The sequence below is a fragment of the Lepisma saccharinum genome, chromosome 11, assembly GCF_977018435.1.
Source record: "Lepisma saccharinum chromosome 11, izLepSacc3.1, whole genome shotgun sequence".
Taxonomy (NCBI): Eukaryota; Metazoa; Arthropoda; class Insecta; order Zygentoma; family Lepismatidae; genus Lepisma; species Lepisma saccharinum.
Window position 1 is genome coordinate 12,484,820 of NC_139239.1, and position 20,943 is coordinate 12,505,762.

At 38.2% G+C, this 20,943-nt stretch overlaps 1 protein-coding gene across 1 annotated transcript in view; it reads left to right on the forward strand.

Annotated features, from left to right (window-relative positions):
- Positions 1–20,710, forward strand: part of mRpS29 (mitochondrial ribosomal protein S29) — a 33,237-nt gene extending 12,527 nt beyond the window's left edge. The window contains exons 3-9 of the mRNA XM_083131684.1: positions 3,319–3,532; positions 5,507–5,599; positions 7,044–7,180; positions 13,032–13,192; positions 17,000–17,144; positions 18,075–18,167; positions 19,683–20,710. Coding sequence (XP_082987810.1) covers positions 3,319–3,532; positions 5,507–5,599; positions 7,044–7,180; positions 13,032–13,192; positions 17,000–17,144; positions 18,075–18,167; positions 19,683–19,883 — 1,044 coding nt within the window. The 3' untranslated portion in view covers positions 19,884–20,710. The remainder of the gene's footprint in view (positions 1–3,318; positions 3,533–5,506; positions 5,600–7,043; positions 7,181–13,031; positions 13,193–16,999; positions 17,145–18,074; positions 18,168–19,682) is intronic.
- Positions 20,711–20,943: the final 233 nt, after the last annotated feature.

Genomic DNA, 20,943 nt, shown 5'->3' on the forward strand with positions numbered 1-20,943 from the left:
TTTCGTGTGATGATTTTTCACGATTTTCGACGTGGATTATCAAGACAAGAGTGCATTGATCAACTTACTTCCACATTTGGCGATGAAGCCCCATCCTTTGCCACTGTGAAACGCTGGTATAACGAATTTAATCGTTTCCGCCATTCGCTCACCGACGAGATTCGCGAAGGTCGTCCAAAATCAGTTGTTGTTCAAGAAAACATTGATGCCGTGCAAAACCTAATACTGCAAGATCGTCATGTGACATACTGCGAGATTGAGGCAACCATAGGCATTAGTTCCACCAGCATATATAAAATTTTACATGATCATTTAGCTGTGAGAAAGGTATGTTCTCGTTGGATCCCACACAATTTGACAAAAACTCAAAAAGAAGCTCGCGTCAATTGGTGCAAACAAATGCTCAATAAATACAATTGTGGTGCTTCAAAAGACGTATATAAGATTGTAACAGGTGACGAATCATGGATATATACATATGAGCCGGAACGTAAACAACAGTCGACTGTATGGGTGTTTCAAGATGAACCCAATCCAACAAAAGTTGTTCACACTCGAAGCACATCGAAACAAATGGTTGCCTGTTTTTTCGGGAAAACTGGTCATGTGGCAACTGTGCCTTTAGAGGAACGTAGAACAGTCAACTCTGAATGATACACAACAATTTGTTTGCCAGAGGTCTTCGGTCAAATTCGGAAAACAAAGAAACACCGTCGGATCATTCTTCATCAAGACAATGCCAGCTGTCACACATCTTGTCTAACAACCAACTTTATGAACAGTCAAAAAATCGAATTGATGGGTCATCTGCTGTACAGTCCTGATTTGGCACCCAATGACTTCTTCTTGTTCCCGAATGTCAAGAATAAATTGCGTGGACAACGATTTTCGTCGGCGGAAGATGCCGTTGATGCGTTCAAAAACCATATTATGGAGGTGTCTCAAGAAGATTGGAAAAACTGCTTTGACAAATGGTTCGAACGAATGCAAAAGTGTATTGACCATAAAGGAGAATACTTCGAAAAACAATAAAGCAGTTTTCAATGCCAAATTCCTGTTTTTTCATTGTTAGGCTCAAAATATAAATAGTAACCCTCGTACAATAGAAGCACACTGTGGCTTCCATAAGATAATCCAAATTGAATACCAGCCCGGACCTCCCCAATGGCGCAGTGGTAGCGTCATCGCCTTGTAATCAAGAGGTCCCAGGTTCGATACCCAGTGGAGGCACATAGTGGTTCAAATCCCACTTTAGACTGTAGGTCAAGGCCCTATTAGCCTTACTGTGACTTAAAACACCAAATCAATAAATAAATCAATGAATGTCAGTCATGTGTGGTTGATTTTGGATTGGATTGATTTGTTGTTTTAAGTCCACTTTATGCACAGTAAGGCTAATCGGGACTGGACCTACAGTTTAAAGTGGGATCCGAACCACTATGTGCCTCCACCGGGAATCGAACCCGGGACCCCTTGATTACAAGGTGACGATGCTACCACTGTGCCATCGGGGAGGCCTCATGTGTGGTTGACCCAGTAATGTAAGATATTCACTTTAGGAATTAACAATGACCAAAGTCTTTACCTTTTTGTCTGGTCGACCCACCCCAAATTTGAACAGGGCTGCCCCATTTCAATCAAGGGATTTCAGGTTTGAATACTGGTGTGCATGTGTCACATGCCATTGCTCTTTAAGAACTGTAGCACAGTTCTGATTAGTGTTTTTTTAATTGTACGTATAGTTTAGAATTGATATTTTATTCATTATAATTTGGGCTGTATAAAAGAATTTATCAGTGATCCATCCAACAGTTTCTTATTGGAAGTGTATGTGGTTTTGGATAAACTTATTTTGGGGGCCTCCGCGATGGCATAGTGGTAACGCCATTGCCTTGTAATCAAGGGGTCCCAGGTTCAATATTCGGTGGAGGCACATAGTGGTTCGGATCCCACTTTAAACTGTAGGTCCAGTCCCGATTAGCCATACTGTGCCTTAAGTGGACTTAAAACACAAATTCAATCAAAATTCAAATTAAACTTATTTTGGGTGTGAATACTGTTATACGTATTTGGCATAGTGTGATAACATTCAAATGTGTATAAAATATGTATTGAAGGTAAATAAATTGTGCTTCAAAAAATTTTGAAATAAGTTTTCAAGTGTAAGCAGAGAGAAGTCCATTGTTGTATATCAAGACTATGTGCACTGATTATCTCGTCAGCTTCCAAACATTAAGGAATGCTGAATATATTTTTTCATGATCTCATTATTGTTGTAACATTTGTTTTTCCCAATTTACAAGAAGTATTTTGATGGAACTCGTAATATTATGAAAGGAATCCAGGTATGGGTGATATGTCTGTAACATTCTGAGGATAGTAGTGGATTTTTTTCATTATTTCGTAAATATACTTATCTTTGTAGTTTTCACTATTTGTGTTTGAATGTAAGTTGGTGCAATAGATAGTTACTTTCACTGACTAGTGTAGGTTGTTTTAGTGTTTGGCAATTCAGCTAAGATGATCTTAGACCAGAAGATATTAAGGATGTGTATTCTCTCAGACATATCTTGTAGTAATCTGCCAAGTTGTTCCAAGTAGACAGTAAGCCCTCTTGGATCTGATTCAAGGACATGTATAGGATTACATATTCACACTGGAAACGTCATGGAAATAGTTTTTTTGCTTGCCAGTAGTGGAAACTGAAAACACATATTAGGTATCCTCCAAACTTCTTTTTTTTTTTTTTGGGAGGAGGAGTTATATTTCATATAAAAATCTTTTCATTTTTTTGTTGGATTAACTTGCAGCGTTAATGATATAGCATATGTATTAACACGCTAAATCATTATAGAGTGGTATGGATTTCAAAGTACCAGCAAAATTCAGAGAATGCAGTTTTACAAAATAATGTAACTCTGTTTTAACATTGTTGGGCCTTATAATAAGAATAAGAAGTTCATGGAGTATCACCGTATATAATAAGAAATACTATTACCACTTCAATCGCTGAAGATGAGAGTGATGTTAGCTTTCGAAAGCTTGGAAATCACCTGGTTAATTGCCCGAGAAAACCTCTTCATTATTCGCCACCAGGAAAGCTTCAAGAATTATTTAAGAAATACTACTGTTTAAGGTGTTAAATTGTGAACAAAATATTCCTTCCAGCCCAAGAAATTAGGCCGTATATTGTGTTACAAACTACAGTTTATTTTAAATCATGATGTTTACAACAATAAAGTAAGATTTGTTGGTAAGACATAAGGCAATAATTATTAATTGAATTGATCAGTATGTCGATGTTGTTATTCATTGCAGACCAACCATAATGAGAAGCATACAGCTCGCTACTATACTGTTCCTCCAGAAGTAGCCAAGCAGCTATTCATTAATGGTACACTACCACTTGTGTATGAGAAGCAAGTGAAAACATTCCAGGAGACTTGCATAATGGTGCGGAATGCAGCATTAGAAGTTATGGATTACCTAAGAGCAGCAGATTATTCTGGCCCTGCCATCAGATATGTTTTGTGTATCCTTTTGAATTTTTAGGCTCACTTTTCTATCAGGAGAAAAGAGGCCAAGGTGAACCAGCTATTCATTGGGCGACACACATCAAGATTGCTCGCTTTAATAGAATAAGGCAATGTTTTTCTGTACATTTGATGTGCCTATTGCATAATCAGGTCAGGGCCAAGAGTTTTAAGCTGGATATTCTAAGCGTTTGTGGCAGATTGCGTAGCATAGGATGCTACAAAACCAAGAGTGTAGTGGAGCTTTCAGACTGAAGTGATATGTGTTACTTGGAAACTAATGTTCAGTAGTAAATGATTCGTTTCACATTGAAGTGATATGGCAGGCTGCACGTGCCGTTTGTTACTTAGTCAGTGGCATGCACTGTGTTGCCTGTCTGTCATGCATGTACAGATTCAAGGAGCCTGTGTCGCTTGTCACTTCTGTCAGAAAATTACCTTCATTTCAAATCTTTGGTAGGGATGTAAGGGACAACTTTCTGGTAAGGCACCCAATGTAGATACCAGTAACTACTAAGTGCTGGCCAACGAGGCTCCAGCATCTGGATCCACCACAAGGATAATCTTTTGTGGAATTTGAGACATAACTAATATTGAAATCTCATCAAGTGATTTATAATTAAGATTTCTAAAGTCACTGAACTAAGCAATATAAAAATGAAGAAAATATTGTAACAATGTCTATACCAGTAACACAAACTCTTCCACTGCTAACTCAGAATACTAGGATTAATATTCAAATATCTAACTGGTCAGAAGCTTCAGCCCTATAAACAACACTTAGCTCAGTATTACAATCTTATAGTTAAATATTTTTTTTTTTTTGTTTTTCATTTATAGTGGTTTGAAAACACTTTCTTAAGGTTCATTCTTCTTCTTCTTCTTTTTAACTGTCCATGTCAGCATTATCTTGTCGACTTTGGACATCGTTATTGTTTTGTATTTATTTTAATGTTTTTCTTCTAAGATTGATAGTTAGTCTCTCAAATTAATCAGAATCACAAACATAAAATGATTATTATGAATAATTTACTTTTTTTATCCTTTTGCTGTTTCTTATTTTTTTTAAATATATATATATATACATAAAAATCACTTTATATTTCGAGCCTACATTTTCGAGCATATGCATACAGAATCCATATTAACGAAGGGGATAAATCTGTTAGAATGGATGAGAGTGATATTGGAAATGGTATTTTTAAATGTTGTGTACCTTTGTAGTGTATGATTTGTTGATTTGAAAAAATTGGACATTCTAGAAATAAATGTTGAGCATCAGGATTATTATTGCCACATTTACAATTTTCTTGAGTTTTAATATTTATTTTTGCTAATGTGCTGGTGAATGCACATGTCCTGTTCTTAATCTATTAATAAAAGCTATAACTTGCCGTGGGAGAGTATATGAATTGAACCAAGGGTCCTTGGGTCTTAAGGTTCATGGTTACATTTTTTTACAATGTTACACATATTGAACTTCATTTGTTAAATCAACAAGAATTATAAAGAAATAAAAGAAGAAGAAAATGTACATGCTGCTCCGTTGGCAGTTTCAGCCCATAATTGCGTTTCATATTACAACACAGTCTTTCAATAGATAAACAAGATACATATAAACTAAACATTAAATTATTTGATAGGATTGGGCTCGTCTCAAATTGTGTTGTCCAGTGTTCTTGCTAGGAACTAGGAATTCTTTGCTTGTAAGATTTCGATGGTGACAAAGGTGTTGTAAATATTTGGGGTTGAAGAGTATCTTTCAACTCTTTGCTGGTGCATCTGCAGATGGTACATGTGCTCCTTTAACTTCAAACAGAAATTGTTTGACTGAACTTGCATTCAGTTGCCTCAACAAAGATGGTTGATTCCCAGCTTTACTCTAAGAATTAATCAGTACTTGTTGGAATGAACACTCATGTATTTCTTGCAGTAAAACTGTTCAGTGTGAAATTTCCTTAACTCCATAACAGTCGGAAGACCAGGCAGTGGAAAAACAATGACCCTAGCACATATTCTTCATTATGGTTTTAACAGTGGATATCTTATTGTACATGTTCCATGGGGTGAGTTGGTAACACATATTTATTATTTATACACTATATTGCCAAATAATGAGGGGGAGACACGCATAGAAACGTGCTTACCTCGAGCTGGTCTGGTGTCAGTATGGGGTAGTTTCACTATTCGCCGCTATCGTAGCCACTACCCTTCGAGGAAGAGTTTCCACCAGGTTGCGGTAAATATTGTCCAGCAGTTGCTTGCATTCCTCCTGCAAAATGGCAAACAGCTCGGTGATGATGTTTGGGTGGTTTGACTCAGATTGCAGCGGGCACTCTTAACATATCCCACAGATGTTCATTGGGGTTGAGAACAGGGCTCTGAGTTGGCCAGGCTAGTCAAGTTAATTCACTCCCATGTCGTCAAACCACTCAGTTATGACCCTTGTTTTATGGATGGTCACGTGGTCATGCTGGAAATGAAAAGGGCCAGTTCCATACTGATGCCTCAAGATGGGGAGCACAAAGTTGTCTAATATTGCAAGATAGTCATCAGCATTCAGGATTCCAGCCACCAAAACCACGGGACCAACATCATACAATGATAAACAGTCCCATACCATTATTCCACCTCTGGATTTCTTGGTGAGGCAGTGCACTTCAATAAGAACCGCTCCTTGAGGATTGACCATCTCCACACGTCCATCAGATCGCCACAAAATGTAGCATGATTTGTCACTCCACAGTATATTTTTCCATTGTAGAGCCCACTGGCAATGTTCTTTGCGCCACTGTTATCGACATGCCGTGTTCCAGGTAGTAATCATTGCGTTATGTGCTGCAGCTCTCCCATGGAATCCGAGTGCTACCAACTCTCATTGGTTGGTGCGAGTACTGGCATCACTTCCTGATGCCATTTGAAAGTCTATATCCACAGTGTCCAATGAAGTCTGCTGGTTTGACTTCACCATATGTTGGAGCTCTCACTGATTCCTATCGGTCGATTTTTATGGCTTCCCGGGTTACAGTTCTGGTTTATCACACCCTCATGCTTCTATTTCACCACTACATCACTGACTGTTGTGTGTGGTATCTGGAACCTGTCCAAAATTTCACGGGTGGAATGCCTGAATGTGTGGGTGCCAATAATCATACCCCATTCAGCCTTAACTCAGCCCACATCGTCCACTCATTTTAATGCTGTCAGCAGTATACAGTCCACAGTGTCCATCATGAGTGATTCTAGTGGGTTTATGGCATGTATTGATGACGTATCCTCCTTACAGTTCAGGGGGTGTTCGGTCGTTATTGGTAATGTAGTGTATGTATTATTTAAGCTTTGATATACAATATCTACAGCAATTATTGCAATGTTATTTTTCACATGAACTAGGGTATCAATAAAATGCATGTGAAATAATCTTGGGTGTTGTCATGTTGCAGTGCATTTGAATTGAGGTGGACTCTGAGTCAACTAATTTATTGATTACATCTTTTGGTTATTTTCCAGTACCTAAATTCACAAGGCATTACAAGGAAATTTCAGAGTCATCCACAAAGGAGGGATATGTTGACCATCCACTGGATGCTGCAGCCTTTCTTCTACACTTCAAAACTCAGAATGGAGCATTGTTAAGCAAATTAAATGTAAGGATGAGATGAGTGACATGTACAGTTTGTATATATTTGGTCTAGGAATTAATTCGTGCGGTTGTTACGCACACATTGAAGCTGTAGTTCAAACACAAAATACATAAATACCTTAAGAAAAATATTGTCCATCGCGAGCCACCACTTTCGCCCATCTGTCAGGCAAGTTACGGATTCCATGGCGAAAGAAGTCCTCATCCTTTGAAGCGATCCAGTCAGAGACCCATTTTTCGATATCTTCTGAAGAAGTGAACTGCTGTCCAATCATATCGTTATTCATGCAATCGAACAAGTAGTAGTCCGAGGAGCAACGTCTGGTGAATACGGCGGGTGGGGTAAAACTTCCCATCCGACATTTTCTAAATAGGTTTTGACCGGTTTTGCGACATGTGGGCGAGCATTATCATGTTGAAAAATAAGTTTATCATGTCTGTTCTCCCATTCCGGTCGTTTCCTGGCCCTTGCTTCAAACGGATTAATTGTCGTCGATAACGTTCTCCATTAATAGTTTCACCCGGTTGCAGCAGCTCATAGTACACCACACCTTTCATATCCCACCATATGCACAGCATAACCTTTGCACAGTGAATATCTCATTTCGGTTGTGATGGACCTGGTTCACCTGGCTTCACCCAGGCCTTTTTTCGTTTCGGGTTCTCGTAATGGATCCATTTCTCATCACCAGTAACAATGCGATGCAAAAACCCCTTTCTTTTCTGTCTTTGGAGCAGCAATTCGCAAATGGTTTTTCATCTTTCAACGTCTCTGTCTTTCAATTCATGTGGAACCCAATGTGACATCTTTTGAATCATTCCCATGGCTTTGAGGCGTTTGGAAACTGTTGTTTGATCAACACCTAATGCTTCTGCAAGTTCTTCCTGCGTTTGACACGAATCCTGATCAAGCAATGCTCTCAATTCTTCGTCTTCAAATTTTTTTGGCTGTCCAGGTCGCTCTTGGTCTTCCAGGCCGAAATCACCACTTCTAAACTGTGCAAACCACTTCTGACACGTTCGCTCAGCTAGCGCATGGTCACCATACACTTCCACCAAAATACGATGACTTTCGGTAGCACTTTTCTGCATGTTAAAGTAATGAAGCAGAACACCCCGCAAAAACACTTTATCTGCCACGAACTGCGCCATGTTCAGTTGACTACAAACTGCTGTTGTTGACGCGTCAATCAACTGCCCTATACTACGAACGATGCACACTGACAGGAGTTTTCAACGCATGTGTGGATACACGGAACTGTGGGACGATACACTCGTTACGCCATCTCTTTACCAGGCGCACGAATTAATTCCTAGACCAAATAGTAAAAACTCTATAACAGTTTTAAGAAAATTGTAACAAAGCTTTTCAAAATATTAATATTAGTGTGTAATTCATGTTACGGAACTTTAGAAGCGGTAAAATATAAATATACACATGAAATGTGCTTACGTATCTGTGTACCTGTTTGTTTTATGTGATTAATTTTGGTTACCACTGCCACCATCCACATTGGAACATGTGTATATTAGTTAGTGTGTAAGAATTCCACTCCACTAATATGCTTAAATTTAGCAAGACTTTTACTTTAAAATATTCAATCAGAATATTATTATACAAATGTAATTACAAAATTGCATTTTCTACAACAAGTAACTTCGAATATTGCATATATTCAAAGATAATTAGACTCTATGAAAAATAGCGTTTTTGCAGATTCTGTGAAGAGACAGACTGTTATCAGTAAATCAAATTGATTCTTTCTGATCCCAATGCATTGAATGTTTTGTTTTTAGACTATGCCCATGACCACTAATTTTTTATATAAAACTGCATAACACACCACATGTCAACCTTTTTTTCCACGATTTTCTTCACGTTCCTGGTACATATCTTTACTTCCTCAAGCTTTCGCCTCATGTGGCTTCTTCAAGAGGTTGGACAAGATTAGGGTTATTACATGATGAAAGGTAAATTGTTGAAAGGTTAAAAATAAGGTCTGATTAGTGGAATCAAGGTTTGCTGCCTCCAAATGATTGTCAACCAATATGGCTGCCGAGCTACCAAATGGTTTCAGATGGCAACACTTCCTGGCATGTATTTGTTTCAGAAGATGCCATCCGGTTTTCCTGATGTGCTGGATTCCATCACATTTGTGTCATCTTAGTGTGAAAACAACGAAAGCCTTGTAAGAGTGGATATAAATTGTGACTGCAATCCACAACAATAGCAAACAGAATAGTAAATAGGATAAAGATTAATAATGAGACAAAAATGCTCCAAAATTTTTTGTCGGGGTTTGGAAAAGGAAAAATGTTACATGAGCTGAAAATATGCCATTTCAAGGGCAGACTTGAAGAGTTCCTGGATTCCCAACCCTTGAAACCATTCCTCTGGCTGAGATTCATAGACATCATCTTGACACAAGTGAAGGTGTCAGATAATATATTACATGTTTCCCCTCCAGGTATTTGTGTACGTGTTGCATAGGTGACACTTCACTATCATTGAAATGTCTCTAGCGAGTGTCTTGGAGCTTCTGCTTATCATTCCCCTCATATGTGGATGTGGACGGATTATTGTTCTTGTGGTCTTCTTCCCACCTATCATCCTCCTCCCTCTCTCTCTTCATTCTTCTTCTTTCCTCCTTCCTTTGTCTTAGCTTTTCCACTCTTGTAACACTCTCGTCTATTCTTCATTGATTTTGAGGCCCCCAACCCAGTTCAATATGTCTTCTTATTTCTTTTCTTATTTCTTCTCTATTTTTTTGGCTGCCTTCCATTTTCTCACTAGTTAACTCTTTTCCTTCCCTATCTGCCTAGCTGTGTGTCATTCTGTCATGTTCCATTTCTCTAGTGTGTCAGTGTATTTTTTGTTTCCACTGTATCTACACTATCACATCCTTTGCAACTCACCTTCCTCTTCCTCCTCTATATTTTCTTCCTTCTTCTTGCTTGCTTTTTTCCACTACAATTAAAACTGTGCATCCTCCCTTTCTGCAAGTTCTTATGTCCACTTTTTGTAGCACTTTGCATATCTTCTCTCCCATACTCCTTATATTTTTAACTGTGTTTCTGTGCTTGTAACAACCGCAGACTACGAGAGAAATAATCATACTCCTAATGTTATACCATCTCCCATTTTCTTTCACTTTTTCCTTTCCTGTTCCTTTCTCCTCCTTTTTCTTTCTTCTGTTAATTTTATGTCTGTCTTCCTTCTTGTAGTCATTCTTTCCCAGTTTCTCCCATAGGCTATTTATTTTGCTTCTCTCTTCATCTCTTTTTGTGCGTATTTTCCTGATTCTGTCTTGTATATTTCGTATAAAATTTATTTTCGTCGCTTCTCTCACATCACTTCTTTTGTGAAGGAACACTGCACACTTTTTTTGATGCCATGGGCTCTCAATGCCCTTTCCTCTCTCTCCTGTAATCCTTATGTTGAGGAAACTTATTTTCCCATCCTGTTTCATTTCGAGTTCCAGTAATATTCCACTTGTTACTGTTACTGATGTCTTCGTGATAGGTCTATAATCATTTTCCATCACCCACCCAACCCCAGAAACATCTTTATCCGAAACATGCTCATGGAGTGAGGTGCAAGACCTTCCCACAATTTTCATCACTTCCTCCATCTCTCAGATTCACACCACTACAGCAGCTTCATCCCAAACACATTTCCAACTCCTCTAAACCTTACATACATCCTGCCAGATCTGTGGGGACATTTACTTGGTTAAAATCTTAGATCCAATGATCACCGATCATCCACCCAAAACTTCCAAGTTTACCATTGCCACCTGATCCAACAGCTACAAAATAACCAACAACTGTTTCAGAATAGCAGTTATCAATGAACTACCCCCCCAATCAACACATCCTCTTGGAAACTCTAGAAAATATCCCACATATCTGTTAAGAATGTCACCGTAGCCCCTGAAGTCAATCAAGCCACTCAGTAACCAATCTACAATGCTTGCCATTAAAATTGCAACACCCAGAAGGAAATGAGATAGAAACACGAAACTTGGCAAATATGTAGTTCATAATAAGATAAGAAAATAATTACAGTTAGAGCTCGGTGGTGTGACATGTGACACGTAGAACATGGTTGCATAACCCCAAGGAGCTAGTAGCGTGTACAGCCTCCACGGGCGGCAATAACTGCTGCAACACGGCGAGGCATGGACAGAATGAGTCTATCGATGTCTGCTTGCGGTATGGCGTCCCAAGCGGCTTCCACACGGTGCCAGAGGTCTTCAACATTACGTGCCGGAAACCTGAGTTTGGCCAGCCGGCAACCCACCATGGACCAGACATGTTCAATTGGTGACATATCCGGCGAACGTGCTGGCCAAGGAAGCAGGGGTACGTGGTTAGCTTCCATAAATGCGAGGACATTCCTTGCAACATGGGAGCGCACGTTATCCTGTTGAAAAGTGACATTATGCAGTGCATGGATTAATGGGACAGCAACAGGGGTGAGAACCTGTGTGATGTACCGTTGGCTGTTCAATGTCCCTTGAATGCGTACGAGACGCGAACGAACACCTATGGCGATGGCACCCCATACCATGATACCTAATGAAGGCCCTGTGTGATATGCAGGTGTCATGAAGCCTAGTGCCACGGTGCCGCCACACACGTGTACGTCCATCATGATGTTGTATACAGAAGCGGGATTCATCAGAGAACACTACAGCATTCCACTCCACCATCCATGCACGACGGTCTTGGCACCATCTCGGACGCAAATGCCTATGCTCTAGCGTCAGAGGAATCCACAACAGTGGGCGCCGGGAAAAACAGTTCGTGGGGACACTGGATGTTGTAAAACATCCCGTACTTCATGCGCAATCCTCATTGACGTGGCCGTTCTGTCTGTAAGGGCCATGCGTATCAGACGTCTGTCCTCGTTCCGTCGTCCGACGCGGATGTTGTGAACCTCTACGTCGCTCTACAGTGCCTTCCTGGACCCACTGGTTCCATACACGGATCACTGTGGATGCATTCCGTCCTACACGGGCACCGATCTCACGGTAGGATAATCTGCATTCACGGTATGCAACAATTCAGCCGCGATCGAACTGGGAAACCTGCTGGAATTGCTGCCGTATTCGACGACGTGGCATTGCTGACCGATTTTAACACACTACACTCACGACCATGCACTTTCACTGCTCTTCTGCACCTATCTGACCTGCTACAGGTACCACTTACCAGATGGCGTGGCAGGCACACATGACGCATGACGGCCTTGAACACCTAATCATTTCCTTCTGCACCTCTCCTCTACACACTGTGCACATTTCGTCCGATTCCGATTACTCCTTCTGGGTGTTGCATTTTTAATGGCGAGCAGTTTATAACGCTCCAGTCCGGCATTTCCCATCCGACCTATCCACCACCCAACAAACAGTTAAAATATTGAAACCAATAAGTTGCTGACCAAGGCAGTTTATTAAGATAAAAACACTTAACACGTAACGTTTCGACCCTGTATCAGGGTCTTCCTCAGACGAAGAACTAAACTAAAATTTTAGTGTTTCTTAAGTGTTTTTATCTTAATAAACTGCCTTGGTCAGCAACTTATTGGTTTTAATATGGAAACAAGGCTTAATTATATTACAATTAAAATATTGGTGGAAGCCCCTTTTTGTCCAGCATCTCTGGTCTATCTCTGCAGTATGATGCCATCTTTGTTTCTGAGGTGAGTATACTGCCGGGCTGCAAAATACAGAAACTTTCAATTTGTGTGGTAAATGTTTCCTGTTTTCTTCTATTAATATATAAATTTAAATTGCATGTGTTGATTGCATAAATATCTCGCTTATGTCTCACATTACATATTTTTCTAGCTTACCACTTCCAAGGAATATGTCTGGAGTAAACGTGAGACAACACCCCAAGGAGCACCTCTCCTTGAGCTAGTCGAGCATGGCATTAACAGAGTGAAGTATGCTTGTGATTGTGTGGCAGCTCTCTTGGCGGAAATCAAATTGTTATCTACACAAAACAAGTATGTACAGTATATAACTCTCAAGTTTGTGTACAATTATTTCCCATAGGTTATCACTAAAATATCTTCAAACATTCAGTTGGGAATTTTCGGGAGATAATATATTTCACTGGTTACCCTGATATTAGGATCTTTTTATTTTGTGTTTTGACTTTCTTCAATTTAATCAATAATATCAGCATGAAACTGGTGAACCACTGTACTTTACAAGCTTTTATTGATTGCTCTTTGGCCAGTTTTGAGATCTTCCAAGGCTGATTAAAAATATATTATTATAAGTTCACTTTACACCCAGAATATAATCATGAATAATAATCTAATCTTCAGTTTAAAGTGGAATCCAAATCATGGGACCCCTTGATTATAAGTTAACGGTGTTAGCCATTACACTATTTGTGAGGCCCAGAAAATAAAATAGCAGATACTTTTCTTTTGTTTGATTTTTATAGTATGGGCACATCAGCACATAGACTATTTTTGCCCTTCATGCAATACGGGGATAAGCCCCTTAACTAGCACAAAATTGCGGACAGGTTCCTATCAAGAAACTAAAATAGTGTTCGTGTAACGAATCCTGGCTTTGAGGAAGTAGCTCTGGCTTGGTATAACAGCCTAGAATCTGAAGACAGTGATGCAGGTGGTGATTCCGACTGTGAAATAGAAAGTTTTTGTCATGCTTGACATTATAGTTTTGTTCTTTTATTAGTCTAACAGGATCTCAATGTTTACTCTTCTTATCCTTCTTGATTATTTGATATATAAAAAGAATTCTTTACCTAAATTTGGTTCTTTTTCAATGACCTCTCCTTACAGTATGCTATGTTACAAGTGCACCTGTTACTATTTTTTATCAAATTAGCGCAGAACATATTCATGAATAAGTAAGAAAGACCTTAGCAATTGCTGTTTATATCAGAAAAGAACGAGGCTTGACAGGTGTCAAACTATTATACAGGAGTCTGTGAGACTCCACGTCACTATCTACAACACAAAATGGATCGTCACCGGTTAAGGGTTTATTAATTAATTAATTCATTACTTAAACAGAACTGAAACTGTACTCTCTCTGAGGACTAAATTTTTCCTTACCTAAATTAAAATCTGGACCTGTATAGAGACACCCAGCACACAGAAGGACAACACAACCCACAAAGTATTATCCTGGCATTGTTATCAGAGCCTTGTAGGTGTGCACGAAGAAGCTACCGGGATGTACTTCATGAAAGTGAGGTTCATTTTTGGGTATCTTACACCCCTGTTTTGTTTTGAATTTAGTGAAAGCTTCTCATTCCATTACCAACAAATAGAGAAGCAGTAGAGCAATGGAAAGGTGAAATAAGACACTTTTCTGTTTAGGCACATTGAATGCCGTCTTTATTTACTGTTTCTGCTAGCAACTCAGAGAGGCAATTTTCAGTATCCAGCTGTGTAAGCAAACGACACGTTCCTTCCCCACCACTAGCAGGTTTCTTCATGGCCAAGACTCATGGTCGTTTGAGGAGAGGCACTACTCCAGCATACTGTGGATATTACTCACTTGCTGAAAGAATTTCCTTTTTTAAGAAGTGGAATAATAAAATGATACAGTGATACCGGAAGTATATGTACCGACAGGGATAGACAAAACTAATAATTCAGGAGCCAGCTCTTATTTACTTATTTCTTTGCTTGCAAATAAAAGCTAAGACAACCATAAATCCAACTAAGATAAAGCTACACATTTTGAAATCGACCTTAAAACCTCTAATTTATTAAGCAATACAACATTGAACTAAAGGTAATTTTAGCACAGGACTGGCCTTCATAAAGAACTCTATATTCATGCCTCTACCTAACAATATAAATAACTACACAATACATTCTGCAACAGTGCAAAAATTTATAATAGCATGATTAAATGTATGTGTGATCCATAATACGAACAACAAAAACATATACTGAACTTGTCATTTTTAAAAAAGCAATGGAAATTTCCTTAAGGAAAACTCATATTTTTTAGAACTGAATTTGAAAATTCAGGTACCAGGTGAAACTTTTCAAGTGCCATGCTGCATCATATTTGTTTCCTCCTATGTAACACAATTTATTATTATTAGAGTTGTAATGATCCTGCGAGATCATCACAATTATTTAGTTTCTGAGTGTTATTATTCCATGTTAATTGCTATTTCTGTCAACGTTATTTGTATTAACCATTCATTGTAAATGGTAATAATGAGGTCAGGTGCTCTGTGTTAGCATATTATGCTGAGTTGTAATGTTAATCAGGTTCTGTGTGGTCGCAAGGAATATGTAATATCTTATAATTGTATATTAATGTTTAGCACACGTTTTATATAATAATATGTATTTATCATTTGTGCCTCGAGCACGTAGTTCAATTGTCTGCCGTAGAGATGGCCTTGCCTGCTCTAGCACGGTTCCACGTAGTTCACGTGAACGGCGCTAGAGGCGCTACCTGAACCGAGGCTATATAACCAGCCGCGGAGCAGATTTTTCTGGAGTTGGCTTTCAGGTCGGCTCACGATAAGATCTCTCTTACCAACTGACCCGGAAGAAAAGAGCACTCCGCTCTTGCGAGAGGCCAAGCTTCTTAAGGAAGGAAGGAAGGTGCACTCCGCTCTAGCGAGAGACCAAGCTCCCTAGAGAAGTTGCCCTCCGCCTACGGGCGAGAGAAGTCGCACTCCGCTTTCCAGCGAGAGAGGTTGAACTCTGCCTTTGGCAAGAGAACCCACTCCACTTTCGAGTGGGAAATACCCCACTCTGCTTATTGGCGAGAGAGAAAAACTCCACTTTAGAGTGAGAGGACCCATTCCGCTTGCTGCGAGAGGTTTCCTCCCCCTGTCAACCTGCGGCACCCCGCCAGGGTATTGTGGTGTTGGGTTTCTAGGCAACCGCCCAGAAGGTAAAATTACAGGTCAGGTGAAATACTACGGTTATCGTGAGGGTGACCCTAATAGATGCCTCTTTGTTCCCCGAAAGCCAACGGTTCCCTGTAAACCCCTGCAGCTACAGAAGTCGGCACTAGTAAAGGACTGCACTTCCTGATGTTTGTTGGAGCTAAGGATACGACCCCAGAGGGCAGCAGCAGCAGTGTATCTGTTCCCAGTTTACGGCATTTTGCAGAAGCCATTCTGCCCCCATTGTGTGGCAATATATTGGCCAAGTGAGTGTAATATCCTACATGAGCGTGTGCTAAACTTACAACGTTTATAGTTGCATAAGTGTATCCAGCTACATTCATTAAACTTTCTCTAACGTTGGACAGTGTACTTATTCCCGAACCCTGAGTGAAATAGAGTCTCATACCACCGCTGGAGAAAAGGTTAGCATAATGGGTAAAACATTGCAGAGCGTATGGTGCTACTGATTGGTCGTGGCCAAGTTAGTAGACTTGCATCCAGCTGACGTGCTCGTGTAGGTGTAGGCACTTTTCCCGAGCAGGACGTTGCAGAGTTGTGTTAAGGAAATTCCACACTGAAGTGACAAGTGACACATGTCTCTGTTGTGAAATCTTTGTACGTAATCTTGAATTCAGAAATAATATTTACTGGTAAGCAGGCTTTACAAAAGTGATGTTTTAATTATTTTCATATGCCTCCCCGATGGCACGGTGGTACTGTAGTCACCTTGATACCCGGTGGAGGCACATAGTGTTTCGGATTCCACTTTAAACTGTAGGTCCAGTCCTGATTAGCCTTACTGTGCATAAAGTGGACTTACAACACTAACTCAATCAATCAGTTTATTTTCATAGTCATATGTTCATATTGGTAGCGTACATGAACAGTCCATTTTTATTTTCAGGTGTAAAACACTGGTCATCATTGATGGTTACAATGCATTCTTTCACCCTATAACTAAAGTAAAACGAAGTACGGACAAGAGCATTATACCACCATCGAAGTTTACCGTGACTGATGCTTTTCTAGATATTACAAAGTTCAATTGGGTGAGTATGAGCCATTTTGTCAAATATAAAATTGTTAAGACGACATACGTTACATTACGACATTTTTTTATTTATCCTAACATAAATAAAATTGTTGTAATAAATTTATATTGAAAGTGTTCTTATTCCTCCAAGAGCACTTAAATGAATATAAGAGTAATATGTCAATATTGAATGCCGTATACATTTTGAAAATAAGAACTTCATAGAGAACTGACATATCATCTTCATAGTTTAATTTTTTCCATTGTTCCCTCACATATTCAAAGCTGACTTTCAGGTCACCTTTTCAATGTTTTTACCTTTACGTATGTGTATGCTTTTCTGCAAGCTAGTTCATGAATGTAAGTTTGCAATCTCTTAAGCATTTTCATGCCATCTTTTGGCCACACTAAGCAGTGTCTTCATCTGCTTGTAATGACTACTAAACGCTTCAGGATGTTATTTTTTAACAGAAGTAAATAAGTAATGAATACACATTTTACAAGTTGTTGTAAATTAAGAATGTTTTCGTAAATACACAGAGGCAAATTACCATCTTTTTCCATGCAGCGTACTTGTAATGGTTCTATGAATTTTGTTGGCCCCTGACACCATCCACGTGGGAACTTGTTGCTTCATAGAAATGTAAAAATGTAGCAGTGAATCAATATGTTCCAGTGTGGATGTTTCCAGATGCCGTAACTTCAGTTAATGAAGTCAGTGGTCCTTCGGAATTAATAGGGAAAAAAACAATTTGCAATGGAGAAACATGCACAGTAAATAAAATTGCTTTCATGATTAAACTGATGCATGAAGAACAAACTCGAACGCATCATGATAATTCAAATATACATGCATTCCCAAATTAAAAGTTTCATACTTTAAAGAACAATCAAATTAATTAATTAATATTACACATCTTTATATTACAAAGTTTTCATGTTGCAGAGAAATGGTGCTGTGGTTGTGACAGTAGATCAACGAGCGACCCCGGAAGCTGAGAACAAGTCAGATTTCCCAATATATCAGTTGGGAAAGGATGTAAGTGTCACATGAACTTAAGCTTTTTCCATTCTTCCATTTCATAGTAATACTAATAATACAGTGGAATATAGTTTTATGTTTTTCAGGGTATTGAGAAGAAAAACTTGAAATGCAAGAATATGTTAAATCCAACAAAATTTTATTGGGATCAAGAATATTGAATGTATAATGCTTCACATTGATTAAAGTTTTGAAATGGGGAATAAAATATTGTTTTTAATGGTTTTAATTTTTGTTAACTTGGTTTTACAGTACTTCTCAGTTGACAATTCCAATTGCTGACCTAAGGTTGCTGTAAATAGCATTCAAGTTTCTTGATCATATAAGAGAAAGTTACACGATTATTTTATTTTAATGACATTAAACGTGGCACTTTCAGTTGAAATTTTTACATGGCATTCATTCGACAGAAAAGGGCGTCCCTGATGGCACAGTGGTAGCATTGTTGCCTTGTAATCAAGGGGTCCTGGGTTTGATACCCGGTGGAGGCACATAGTGGTTCGGATCCCACTTTAGACTGTAGGTCCAGTCCCGATTAGCCTTACTGTGCATAAAGTGGACTTAAAACACCAAATCAACCAACCAATCATTTGACAGAAATATGAAATGTGAAATAGTACACTGTAATATTCATTTTTCATGTTTTTGAAAGTTGTGAGGTGCATTTTCCTACATGTTTTGTCATGAAATGATGCAAAATGAACTGCAAAATTTGAAATAAACTCTTAAACATGATATTTAGAGTTTTTTACCGACACAACACTTTCTGAAGTCTGAATTATCCTGTGAGTTATGCTAATCACAGAAAATTGATGCTGTAAATATTTGAGGAGCAAAAATGGACTCCATACACAGGAATAAATGTAATATTGTGATAACTGAATTTATGTATTATTAGAATGTAAATGTTCATTTTGTGTAATTTAATCAGTACTCTATTGGTATCGATTGATATAGACATATCGATGTATGGGTTTATTGGTAATTTTACCGATCCAATATATTTATAAATATTGTATAATTTAGTGCAATATTCTGTCATTTTGTTATAATTTTGATGGACATAAACATATAATTTCCATGCCTATTTTTTTAAATAAGTAAATGTCTAAATATGAAGTTTCTCTTGTATTGCAGTCATCTCATAACATACCATTTATTAAGGAGGTCGATGAATGATTGAGGTTTTTCAAGGTCCATTTGTAATTTTATATCAGATCTATAGAATATCGGCTATTGGTATCTATCAGATCTATAGAATATCGGCTATTGGTATCAGTCAATTTTATATCCATACTTTATCAGTATTGGTCAAAATTTCACATCGCTCCATCCTTAGAATTTATTAATAAATGTGAACCTGTATTGATATTGCTAACATCACTTGATATTTTTTTGTTCGACTCAGTGGTAACTAAAAATAGTTGACATTCAAGATGTATGTAAAACATTTCATAATCTTAGTCTGTGTTACTTGCCTATTGATTTAACATTTTAATATTTTGTTTGCAGGGTTTTGAGCACATTGATCCATTTGTTCCGATTCAAGTAGATGAATACAATGAACAAGAACTGGAGAGTTGCCTAGCGTATTATGTTGAGAGACGTTGGATACAGTCGGAGAAAGTGCAAACAGAGCAGGGCAAGAGGGAATTGGCATTTCTCAGCGGAATGAATCCTGACAAACTCATGAAATTGTGTGCTCCCTTGTAAAGTTTGCCAGTAGAATGGATCTGTAAAACTTGGCCGTGAATGTGTGTGCGGATGAATTTTTTTCAACCATTAATAACTTCATATTTCTTTCCTCATTTGATAGTGTATTTATTCTATATGTATAACGTTTTTGAAGCAATGGGTGATTGGTTGATTATGCAGGAGTGTATATAGAATAAATGGCAAAAGCGAACTTTTAGATTTTGATCTGTACATATTGTAGTTTTCACCGTAGCTTAACATTTAGGGCTAGGTTGATACCAATATGTTATTTTCAATGGTATGATTTTAATAACCTTTATACTTAAATTAGCATCGGGAGACCACAAATTATGGGTAGCACCATTTAAGAGACTTTTGAAAGGTACACACTATTATTGGTTATTGTCTGCCAAGATTGAAATTTAAGAAAATATTTCAAATTTGCAAAAGTGAGAGAATAATTTAACCAAAAGTGATATAAAAGTTGCAATTTTTTTTACTGTTTTATGTTATTAATAAATGAGTGAAATATTAAATTTATGCAATATAATCAGTAGTTTGTAAGACTATCGGTGTTAGTAATGGTACAAAGTGGTATCCGCTTAGCCCTATTCGTATTATATATACAAGTATAATTTTTGAAAAATATATATTTTGTTGGTGAATAGACTTGCCATATTTTAGTCTTGTGGTAGGACTTTTGAAGACTGCTGAATTAATATGTACTAATTCTTTTTCTCGTAATTTTCATGATTTTACAAAATACAAGGAGTATATTTGTTCCATGGAACACGATGAGAGCCAATATTTGTTACCTCAGTTGCAATAAACATTGTTGAAATACATACAGTGTGTTTGATTTTAATAATTTGGAGATTTAAATGCATTTTAGGTAATCCTTGTTTGATAAGGCTGGGGACTGAATTTATGATTGAGATATTAAGTTGTGTTTAACTGTCTTATGCAGCTATCGACATGTAGAAAAAATCACGTATAAAGAGGTCTAACATGCATGCAAATTCATAGTTGCATTACATCGTGCCTATTGCAGAGGAATGCCATGACGTTTGGGATTTGG